Genomic DNA, 12,329 nt, shown 5'->3' on the forward strand with positions numbered 1-12,329 from the left:
GCTCACGCAGAGACTACAAGAACTGGAGGTACCAACCAAAATACGATGGGGGATACTGGCACTATATGAATCGGTAAAGGGCCGAGTTCGGGCACCAGGAGGGCTGTCAAAGGAGATCACCAGCACCATCGGAGTCAAGCAGGGATGCCCACTCTCGCCCACCCTATTTGGCCTCTACATTGATGAGATCTCAGAGTACATAGATAAATTGGGCGAGGTGGGATCGAGCCTAGGAAGGACACTGATACCTATCTTACTATATGCGGACGACATAGTCCTCATCTCCAGCACACCCGAAGGGCTGCAGCGCCAACTGGACGCACTACAGGCCTTCTGCCAGGACAAAGACCTAACTGTGAACCTGGGGAAAACCAAGGTCATGGTGTTCAACAAGTCAACCCAACGGCTCCGTCGGTCGGTACCCCCCTTCACATACGGTGGAGAAACCGTGGACGTGGTCCAAAGATACGTCTATCTGGGGATTACATTCTCTGGACCGAGATTTACCCTGAGAAAAGCCGCGGAAGATAGACTAACCCGAGGCTATGCAGCCCTCGGGTCAATGGAGAACCAATGTGCCCGCATACAGTTCCAGGAACCCCGGACAAAACTCTGGCTTTTTGACACCTTGGTCACACCAACCCTCCTGTACGGGGCTCCCATATGGGGGTCCAATCTCTACCACACGCGGAGGGCCCCACAGGATCAGCCACTGCCTGAGGAGGAGGCCACCTATGAGGGATGGGACCAGATGTAGAGACCCCTAGTACTTATGATCTCACGGATGATCCGAAGCAAGCCCTCCGTACCACACCAGATCATCCGCGCAGAGCTGGGGGCACCGCCCCTCGTGGCTGAGGCCCTCTTCCAAACCGTGACCTTCTTGCGCCAAATATGGGACCTGCCCCAGCACCGATACCCTAGACTTGCCCTGAAGTCATCCCCACAGGATCAGCCACTGCCTGAGGAGGAGGCCACCTATGAGGAATGGGACCAGATGGAGAAACCCCTAGTACTTATGATCTCACGGATGATCCGAAGCAAGCCCTCCGTACCACACCAGATCATCCGCGCAGAGCTGGGGGCACCGCCCCTCGTGGCTGAGGCCCTCTTCCAAACCGTGACCTTCTTGCGCCGAATATGGGACCTGCCCCAGCACCGGTACCCCAGACTTGCCCTGAAGTCATCCAAAGAGCTAGCAACACAAGGGGACACTGAGTGCTGGTATGCCCGAACAGAGACTTGGCTACCGCTCCATGGCCTGCACATGGACCACCTCCCTCCACTACAATATAGCCTAGACTGCCCACACCTGGAGCTCAGCCGAGAGGAGGTAAATCGCATCACCAGAATGGATATCATCCAGACAGACACTGCCAGGACATGGGTGACCCCCACATCGGAACTAGGAACCAAGAAGGCTTTCTACCGAGAACACTTCTTGCATATCTCCTCGGACGGCTTCATCACCCACCCAAGCTACATGGACACACACTTGTCTCACGAGGTCAGAAGTGCCATCGGACAGATCCGCACGTCCTCACACCAACTACGGGTCGAAACGGGCAGATATGGGGCCAACCCCCTCCCCCCAGAAGACCGAATCTGTCAACTCTACCATCTCGAGCCAGAGACAGAGGAACACTATATCTGTAGATGCCCAGTGTACTACGAAATCCGGGGACGCTTCCACTGCCTATTCAGCGAAGGATTCGGACCACTCTCCAAGATGATGGAATTCAAAGACCAGAGATGCCTGGGGCTCTTTCTACTAGAAATACGACGCCACAGAGACCACCTCCTACGAACCACGGAGCAAAGACAAGGAGCCACCAACCAACGCACACTCAACGACTTCTACCAAATACCAGCTACCCTCCCCACCACCGAGGCCCCACCAGCCCAACCGGCCTCCCGGCCCCCGGGGACCACCTTAGAAATAGCCACGACGAGAGGTAAAGCCCGGCGACCACGCCCCGCCGGCCCCCGTCCCCGCAAAAGACACTGGTCGAAGATACAAGGGATACTACGCCGCCATCGAAGGGCCCTGCCCCGCCGCTTTAGCCTCTCCATGCTAGACCGACCCATGTGGGACATCTTGGGATGAACACCCCACGAGTAGTTCCACACCGCACTGGGAGTACCTCTAGATTGTATGTAGTCCAGATATCATTTTGTACCTACTCAATTTACTGGGACTTTTGAAATCTCCCAGACATTTGTATGCAACATTTTGGTCTCATAGGCGAACTTGGCCTGTTGTAGACATTAAACTAACTAACTCTCTCTCTCTCTCTCTCTCTCTCTCTCTCTCTCTCTCTCTCTCTCTCTCTCTCTCTCTCTCTCTCTCTCTCTCTCTCTCTCTCTCTCTCTCTCTCTCTCTCTCTCTCTCTCTCTCTCTCTCTCTCTCTCTCTCTCTCTCTCTCTCTCTCTCTCTCTCTCTATATATATATATATATATGTATGTATGTATGTATGCCATTCCCTCTGTTCATGTTCCCTAACTTTGGGCGTTCCCCCCGTTTCGGGGGGTCCCATTCCCGTACCCGTTCCCCGTTCCTGGTAACTATGCTTGCCCTTCTACCAACATGGAGGCTTCCCCTCCTAAAGCAAATCTTTAGGCATCCCTCCACACTACGACGACTATTGCTTCTCCATAGCTCCTCCAGCTAGGGTGCTTTATATTCCACCATCTTCATTCTTCTTCATGGTTCTCAACACCACACAAAGACCCATATCAGGTTTCCCTTTCTCCTTTGGTATCGACATCCGTGGTTGAGCAAGGGTTCCTACCCTACACTTGGTCCGTACAAGTTTTGGCATTGTGTGTGACATTGGTCTCCCTTCACTACATATTCAACCTTTGCATTGCATGATCATCACCACCTTTGTAAAAGGGTGCTTGGGCAAGTGGACAATTTCTCCCCATGACAATGTCACCTTGCTGCATGCACATTCTCATCATTTAGCAATCCTCCATGCATCTCATTATGCAGAGCACCAATGAGCAAATCCTAAGTTGTCTCTCCATCGGCAGTACATATCTCTTCACCCCTTTTTCTTTTTCCCTTCATCATCAACACCGTTACAAGTAGCTAAGTACATACTATCTGTTTTGTGATTTGTAAGCAAACCATCCCTTTACTTTTCCCCATGAGCACATTTAATTTTTTTTCTAAGTTCAAAGTGGTGGTACATCATCTTTGCAAATCTTCGTTGGCCACTCAATAACCATCAAGCACCCTTTGTCCAATGCCTTGGCCTATCTCGGATGGCCCTTTGAACTCCCAAGCTAAGTGTTTCCAACCTCCGATGATCGGTGGTACACAGTTGCATTTACCAATTTCCAGCCTCCAGACTACTGCATTTTGGTGACCAGCCTGCTGCCATTCACTATTCAGCACTCCTACACTCAGATTGGTGGTCATATACTTGGGATGCGTCTCCAGTTGACGTCACACTCCAACATTGCTCTGCATTTGAGCACACTGTACACTCTTACATTCATTTACAGCATTCATTCACTTCAGAGTTGTGTTCTCTCTCTCGCTTCTTCTGTTTGTGTTTGAGTTTCTGTGTTTGAGTTCTGAGTTTTGCGTTTAGGGTTTGAGTTTTTGAGTTTTGCATTTAGGGTTTGAGTTTTGCCCTCTGTGTCCGTGTCTGTCTCTTTGTGTTTCTGTCCTGGTAGTACACTCTGTGTGTCCTGAGTGCAAACCCTAGCAGTTTTCTTCACATGACCAACCCCTTAGCTACTTTGGGATGGGACGTCTCACAATAAACACGGGGTGAACTATACTTGCAATCCCTTTCTTCTTTCAATTTTGGGCCTGAGGGGATATTAAGCTCAAAAAGGAGCATTTCTTCTTACACTTTAATTAACTTATTAAAAACAGCCCCAAAACTCAAACTTTAATGCTAAGAAGACTTTCTTATCCCCTAAGCAAACTTATCAAATTCTGTTGGCTCCTCATCTATAAATAGATAGTGTGCTTAGCCACTTATGCTATTCGGTTCAGCCATCAGTCTCCTTTATCATGTCATTGTGCATCCTTCACCCAATTGCTGTCACCTCTCCAGCCCCATGCGCCCTATCTACAGCTGTCACCATCTCCAATTGTTGCCACAAAGTCAAGCCACCTCTCCATTAGTGGCGACTTGATTACTACAGCTCCAAACTGCTGTGTTTTTATTTCAGCAGGCTGCCCTACTGTCCTGCATCAGCTACATCAATTTCCAGCCTGTGTTTTGAAGCAATGCAGGCTGCCTAACATCCAACTTCGCTCTTCCAGCTACTGCCCAGCTATATACTATTGCATGTGACCAGCTGCACCGCAAACCCTAGCATATCTTCCAAGTGTCTTCACCTCAAATGGATAATCTTATTGATTGACTTTGAGATGCACCTTACTTTACCAAGTTCATCTGGATACCATCAAATATGGATAGCTCCTAAGGATTTCCCCAAAACTGTGTTTCGTACACTATATGGACACTATCAATTTTTGGTCCTGCCTTTTCCATTAACAAATGCTCCCGCCAATTTCCACCCCACAGAGAATGATTTATTTCCTCTATATCTCGAAAATGGATACTCGTTTTCCTCAATGACATGCTTGTTTGAAGTAAGTCATTGGAGAAGCATGCACAGCATTTGTGTATCATCTTACATCTCTTAAGATGAGACTGCTTATTTACAAACTATTGAAGTGCAGATTTTGTCATACCAAGCTCTTGTATTTTGAACATGTCATCTCAGTTAATGGCATCCGAAATGACCTAGAAAAGGTTCGAGTAGTGCTTGGTTGGCCTCTGCTAAGTGTCAAAAAATGACAAAGAGACCAGACAGAGAGTAGGGTTTGCGGGGAGAAACACAGTGTGTACGGCAAACACTAAGAGAGAAGAAAAACTAAGAAACACAAGAAAAACACCCCGATTACACACTGAATAATACTATCAAGAGAAAAGTTGATACAATGGAGCCAAAGCTCAAAAGATAATTGCACTGTCCTGTCTAAATTAGGCGGCAACACCTGTGGAAATCTACACAGTGGAGGGAGCGAAACGCAATCCTCCGAGCAATGGGCTATTGAAGTAATCATTGGAAGGTAAAGAACAGATATTGAGGGAGCGAAACTATAGTCCTTTCATACCGTCAAAGATGTGGAAGATGATCTCCAACTATTGAGGGAGCAAATCCCGATCCTCATATGCCGAGGGGATGGTCTGGGCAGCAAAACGCAAATCTCGGAGTGTGTCAGAGCTGTCAAACACAGGGAGAGCAACCTAGATGCTGATGCTAGGGAATAGATGATGACACCAGATAAAAGGACAACCACCAAGAGGGTAAACGCAATCTGTGAAGGCCTGTCAACCCAAAAAGGCAGGTACCTGGGATTGCAGAATCTAACCCCAATGTGGAGTGACGCCAGGTTGGGGAAGGTGACATCAAATATGGAGTAGATCTCCAAGCAACCAAACGCAAATCTAGTGAAGCTTGAAGGGAGTGGAAGAGATCGCTAGCTATAAAGGACTAACGCCATGGTAAGAGTGTTATGGCCAATTGTAGGGAATATGTGCCAGCTGAAGATGGTGGGAGAAGGCCACGAACTGCAATAAGGGTGTGGACAACAGCAGCATGAGAAGAGAAGAGTGTCAGAAGAAGAGGGGTGAAGAATGAGAGAAGTTGGTGTTGACTGTGGAAAGAATCAATAAAGTGACTGCCTATTTATAGGCATAAGCTGTCTAGGGGGTGGCGCACCATTGTGTGGATGCCCACTCAAAAAGTGACCAGAATGTGAACACTAGCCCTTTTTGTAGCTGTCATTGTGAAACCCTAAATGAAGTGCATTACTGAAGAAGTAGTTTCTCAAGACCCTCTCTCAAGCCCAAAAAGGGATGAAGAACGAGCAAGAAGAGAGATAAGAAGACGTAAAGATCCTAGATATCCAAGATGTCTACCTAAAAGGTAACCTATAGTAAGGAATAGTAGACGCGATGAAACATAGAATCCGACTCCACCTCGGGGGAGAAGCCACTAGCTTTGTAACTCCATGCTGGAAGAAATTTGAAGGCCTCAATATCAATAGGAGAAATGACTGCTCGAAGACAGCCATCCCCAAAGAGTAAAGGGCGAGTGAAAAACTCTATGTTGAGTAGGTGCCCCCTCTGAGGCTGGAGGTGCAAGGGCGCCATCTGAAGTCAAAGTAGGAAACCCCTCTAAGGGCAAAGAGTGTAAGATGGGAAAGATCAAAGCTCAACTGAAAGTACACAATTGACAGTGAAGAGAGTTAGAGAGCGAAGACACAACTCCCAATGCAGTTACCAAAGAGAGTATAATGCAAGTACAAAGTATAACCCTTAAACCTTAGGGTTGTTAATGACCGTTCACACTCAAAAGGTGTAAAACACGATAAGTACCCAAACTATGTAACATAAGCACATAAAATAAAAGATAATATAACTCGGGGAAAAACCTGTCATAAGGAGAGTAAAAAGTGCCCCAATGTCCTACCGCGGATCACCGATATTCCTCTGTGAGAGAAGGCATGAGTCATACCCAACAAACCCCCCTATAGTGAAAAGTGATCAACATGCAAGGATCATCTACCAAAGGAGATCAAATTTTAAAGCATTGCGAAATGCTTCAAATTTGTCACGAGAAAGAGCTTTGGTGAATATGTTTGCCACATTACTAGTGGTAGGACAGTAGACAAGGCTGATATCTCCTGCATGTAGCCTCTCTCTGACAAAGTGATGGTGGATCTCTATGTGTTTCTTGCATGCATGAAACATTGGGTTTCGTGCCACGGCAATGGCACTCTAATTGTCAGTAAACAAAGGACTAGGCTCCATGACAGATACATCAAGATCAACCAACAAACATCTCAACCATACACATTCAATTGTGGTAGTGAAAGCTGCCTTGTATTCAGCTCCACAAGACGATGTGGCGACAGTGGATTGTTTCTTGCTAAGCCAAGAGATACAAGATGAGCCAAAGAAACAATTTCCAATCATAGAGTGACATGAATCAAATCACCAGCCTAACCTGAATCACTATAAGCATGTAGTTGCAGTGGTCCCCCCTTGGCATAAAGCAGTCTAAGAGTCCTAGTACCCTACAAGTAACAAAAAACATGCTTTACAGCTTGCCAATGTGACATGCATGGGTTGTGCATATATCTACTCAAGGCTGAAAATGCAAACTGAATATCTGGCCTTGTGTTCCATAAGTAAATGAGACATCCAACTGCTAGAGCACATGTATGGATGTCAAACAAATCACTATCATCGTGCAAAGACAGCTTGAGTCCAGTCTCCATTGATGTGCAAACTGGCTTGCAATCCTATAGGCCAAACCTATCAAGGAATCTACCAATATATCTGGACTGTGACAACGCAATGCCTCTAGCATCATGAATAAACTGAATGCCCAAATAGTAGTGCAAAGACCCGAAATCTAACATCTCAAAAGTTTGCTGCAGATTTTTCTTGAATGCTAAAATCTGATCAGCATGTGTCCCTGTGAGCAAAAGATCATCTATATAAAGACCTATGACCAGCATGGATCCCCCCTCTTTGCATACATAAAAAGTAGACTTCGATGACCTGTTAATGAACCCTTGGCTGAGTAAAAGGCATCAATTTTTGCATACCAAGCTTGTGGAGCTTGCTTCAAACCATGCAAAGCTGGCAACTGGTGGCACTGCAGGCAACCGGGAGCAATGCTACTGATGTTGGCTGTTGGCGAGACACATGGCGTTGGCTGCTAGTTTGGATAGAAGCGGTGCTCGTGCTGCAACCAGCATACAAATCCGGCACTAGTGGCTTGAGCTGACCTGGTTGGGAGTGTTTGCCTGCCTATTTTAGCATAACAGTCTATCATCTCCTAGTTGTGAGCTCCTATCAAAGTCAGGCCGAAGACAAAGGAGCTCTATCAGTTCATTCAGCATTTGTGTGTGTTTGAATTTCTTTCTCGGGTGGCATGAAGCCCATTTTAGGGCATTCTCCACAGGTTGGCCAGATTTAGGGCCAAACGGCCAGTTTTGGCTGGCCGTGTTGGCCAGATTTGGGGGGTGGGGGCTATATATAGTAGCCCCTCCAATCACGCACACGCACTCTCTTCTGCAAATTTCAGCACCCTATCTCCCATTCCTCTCTAACATTGGTGCTGCCATTCATTTCAGCCTGATCTGGTGCCCTCCCTGACGGTCCGGCCTGCATGCATGGACTGATGAATCCGCATCATTGTATTCAGTATTCATTTCAGTTAGTGCAGTATTTCTTCTTTCATTTTCTGCTCTCTCTCTCTCTCTCTCTCTCTCTCTCACATAATTAAATTAAGTAGCAATATTTACATCAGACCATCAGGCTACCTAAGATCTCTCTCTCTCTCTCTCTCTCTCTCTCTCTCTCTCTCTCTACCATCCCCACCCCTAAGCCCCCACCAGCCCCACTAACCTCCCGGCGGCCGCAGGGGCCCACCCTAGCCATAGCCACGGCAAGAAGCAAAGCCTGACGCCCATGCCCAACCGGCCTAGGCCCCAACAGGAGGCACATGTCGAGGATACAAGGGATACTACACCACCACTGGAGGGCCCTGCCCCACTGATTCAGCCTCTTGATGTTAGATAGACCCATGCGGGATATTTTTGGATGACCAACCTGCATGAGCAGTTCCACACCATACTTGGAACACAGATGAATTGTACCCAGCCCATATACCACCTTGTACCTACTCAATTAGTTTATCATAGCATTAGATGGTAGCTTTACTGGGACCTGGAAAGTTTCCCAAACATTTCGTATGCAACGTTTTGGTCTCATAGGCCACCTTGGCCTTTCGTACGTTAATATAACTCTCTCTCTCTCTCTCTCTCTCTCTCTCTCTCTCTCTCTCTCTCTCTCTCTCTCTCTCTCTCTCTCTCTGTGTGTTCGTGTACCTTCTTCCGTTGCGCACTCTCACATGGTATCATTGCCTACCAGAGAGCACGGAGGAGAGATTTTTAACAGAGGACACCAGCCATCAACCCTCAACCTTCCATCATCAAACACAGCTGAGGTGGCCATATCCAAACACTCCCCACCTTGCGTTTTGTTGAGGCAGCATCATCTGGAGGAGGTGACCACATCAGACATTGTGTTTGGCTGCAAGCAACATTCTCAAGAGGAGACGACTTCATCTGGCATTGCATTTGGCTGTAGATGACATCTCCTGGGCCAAGGCAGCAGCATTTGTGGTGGTTGGTGACAATTTTTGTGCAGTCGGCACATTCTCTTTCTATCTTGTGTTGCCGATTGCTTGGTGATTGCAGATTCGGAAGATGTCTCACCAATTCTCAAGCTTTGATAACTCAGAGGAGGAGCTCCTTTCTCGAAACTCCTCTGAGTGGAGACGTGAATATCAAGAGTTTCGTGATCTACGACGGGAGAAGTCTCCTCAAACCCGATCCATGTATCTCAGAGGGTTCCATCTATAGTGAAGGCTCCATCAGAGAAGCCTCCATCAAATGCTCATATGCCTTCTCTGATTCCCTCTATTCAGGTACCTATACTCCCTTCTTTACCCAAGGAAGACAAATTGGATGGTTCCAACTATTCATTATGGTCTTGTAAGGTGGAGTGTATCCTCCACACCTTCGACCTATGGGAGCTTGTTTCTTCACCGATTGCTCGTCCCAAAGAGGACCCTGATGATGGGGCCTCCATGGACTGTGCAACCTTATGGGATCGGCTCAACTCTCAAGCCCAATCCTTTCTCTTCGTGAGTCTACACGATTTTGTTCTTGTACATATTCGCAGGTTGCAAACCGCAACAGAAGTGTGGAAGAGCTTGCGTCTTTGTATCAACACAAAACGCTTGCCCACAAAATGTCCCTTGAGAAGAAATTGTGGATGTTAAGTCTTGATGATTCTTCTTCCATGACGGAGCACATCACGAAGATGGAGGATATGAGAGGGAAGATTGCCTCTCTTGGACGGACGATCTCTTCTAAGGATATGGCGATGATTCTCCTGACTCAGCTACCATCTCCCCAGTTCAATGTTTTCTACACCAGCCTCATCACCTCAAAGACCTGCGAGAAACTCTTATAGAAGGAGCTTTCACCACTTGACTTGGAGCATGAGGAGCGACTCAAAGAGGTGGGGGCCAAAGGTTCTGGCTCCTCCAAGGCTTTTACTGCAGGCGCAGGCGGCAGGAAGAAGAAGCAGAAGGAGAAGGCCAAGGACAAGAAGGAAGAGGACACAAAGGATTCGAAGGAGAAGAAGCCCAAGTGTCCACATTGTGGGAAGGGCACTCATCCCAAGGACAAGTGTTGGCAGAAGTACCCCCATTTGAAGTCCAAGGAGAAAGATTCGAAGGCGACCCTAGCCACGACAAAGTCCATCTTTGTGCATGTATTTGTCAAGAGGATACAACCCTTGCATCTACCACTCAAGAGAAGCCTTGGCTCGTGGATAGTGGCGCTTCTTCTCACATGACCTTTAGAAAGGATTGGCTTCTGGTGACAGGACATCCGTTCTAGAGGGGGCACAATCACCATTGGTGACAACTCTACTGTTCCTACTCGGGGCATGGGGACTTTACATTTATTCTCCATAAAATAGTATTCTTCTACCAGAGTTCTTTATGTACCAAATTTGGGCTTTAACCTATTGTCTACACAGGTAGGTATCCGAGTCATTTTTACTTAGGATGCAGTTACCATAGAGGATGCTTCTACAGCTAGGTATCCGAGTCATTTTTACTTAGAATGCAGTTACCATAGAGGATGCTTCTACAGGTGCAAATCTTTGGACAAGTACACAAGAGGGTGGGTTCTAAAAGCTCACAACCTTAGCCGCGCGGTCTTCCCACGAGCTTGGGTTGCTTTGGCATGCTCATTATGGGCATCTTCATCTTGATGCGATACGATAGGCTTCTCGGAAAAAGATGGTGGAGGGACTTCCCAATTTCCCTCCTCTTCACACTTTATGCCCTAGCTGCTGGAGGGGCCAGCAGCATAGGCAGCCTCATCCACAAGTTGCCTCTAGGAGCGCTTCTTCACCGCTGGAGTTGGTGCATACCGATCTTTGCGGACCTATGGGCACGGCCTCCCTTGGGAAAGCCAAGCACTTGATGTTGATTGTTGACAACTTCAATCATTATGTGTGGCCTTATTTTCTTGAGTACAAGAGCGAGACATACTCCCAATTTTGCGAGTGAAAGGTGTTTACGGAGATGCAAACTACTACCAAAGTCCATGGCATACGAGCAAATCATGGTGGCGAGTTTACTTCTCACCTCTTTTCTCAGTTTTGCAAGGACCACGGCATTTGGGTGGAGTATTTCCATCCGAACACACCACCGAAGAATGTTGTAGTGGAGAATGTGAATCGAACCACGCTGGAGATGGTCCGTTCGATGCTGGAGCATAAGAGTCTTCCTCATTCTCTTTGGGGTGAGGCGATGGCTACTACGGTTCACATCCACAACCAATCTCCAACTTTTGCTTTACAGGACATGACTCCGTATAAGGCTTTCTTTGGAAAGAAGCCTTCCGTATCTCATTTTTGCATCTTTGTGTGTGATGCATTTGTCCATGTGGACAAGAAGAAGAGGAAGACGAACCTCGACTTGAAGTCAAGAAAGCTTATCTTCGTGGGCTATAGCACGACCATGAAGGGATATTGGCTCTATGACCCGACAACACGAAAGATTGAGGTGAGCAAGGATGTGATCTTCCATGAGGCTGCAACCTTCAAGGATCCGATTGATGGTTCTCTTGCATGTGATACTTCATCATCCACTGACCCCCCCCCCCCCACCTTCAATACGTCTTCTTCCTTCCAAGTTGCCTCTTAGCACCCCTCCTTCTTCAGCTCCTATTCCTCCTCCTTCTTTACCCTCTACCCCGCTTCCCTTCCACCTTTGGCGGATATGACTACTTCTTCGTCGTGTTCTTCTACCCCTTCAACCTCCCCTTAGGAGTCTTCTTCGGCTCCTATTCCTCCTCCTTCTTTACCCTCTACCCCGCTTCCCTTCCACCTTTGGCGGATATGACTACTTCTTCATCGTGTTCTTCTACCCCTTCAACCTCCCCTTAGGAGTCTTCTTGGGAGACTCATTCGTCCGAGGGGGAGCCTTCTTCAGTTGAGAGGGATATACCTTCCCTTGGTGAGGGGGAGTCCCTTCCACAGACAAGTGCTTTGCAAGTTCCGAAGGCTACTTAGTCTCCCTCAACTAGCAAGAGGAGTCTATCCAGATTCCTCGATGGTAAAGGCAACTTATGCAAGATTCAGGTGTCACTCACTTTCCTACTACTCCTTCAAGTCCACGCAGATCAGCC

General features: G+C 47.6%; 2 protein-coding genes across 3 annotated transcripts in view; one reads left to right on the forward strand and one right to left on the reverse strand.

The window, feature by feature from the left end:
- The window catches only part of LOC148022601 (alpha-mannosidase-like), a 172,534-nt gene that overhangs the window by 122,769 nt on the left and 37,436 nt on the right, over window positions 1-12,329 (reverse strand). The gene's annotated exons all lie outside the window — the stretch shown is intronic.
- Window positions 365-2,107, forward strand: LOC148022606 (uncharacterized). The gene is made up of 2 exons (XM_087696536.1): window positions 365-694; window positions 998-2,107. Exons 1-2 carry the CDS (start codon window positions 380-382, stop codon window positions 2,105-2,107), a joined length of 1,425 nt encoding a protein of 474 aa, XP_087552662.1. The 5' UTR covers window positions 365-379.

The sequence above is a fragment of the Lygodium microphyllum genome, chromosome 16, assembly GCF_053477565.2.
Source record: "Lygodium microphyllum isolate KBCC chromosome 16, Lygodium_microphyllum_v1.1.10, whole genome shotgun sequence".
NCBI classification, from domain to species: Eukaryota; Viridiplantae; Streptophyta; class Polypodiopsida; order Schizaeales; family Lygodiaceae; genus Lygodium; species Lygodium microphyllum.

Coding starts and splice junctions, on each gene's coding strand:
- LOC148022606 (XM_087696536.1), top strand. CDS start 380: ATGGTGTTCAACAAGTCAACCCAACGGCTCCGTCGGTCGGTACCCCCC. Junction 695..997: donor ATCTCTACCACACGCGGAGG/GCCCCACAGGAT, acceptor GAATGGGACCAG/ATGGAGAAACCCCTAGTACT.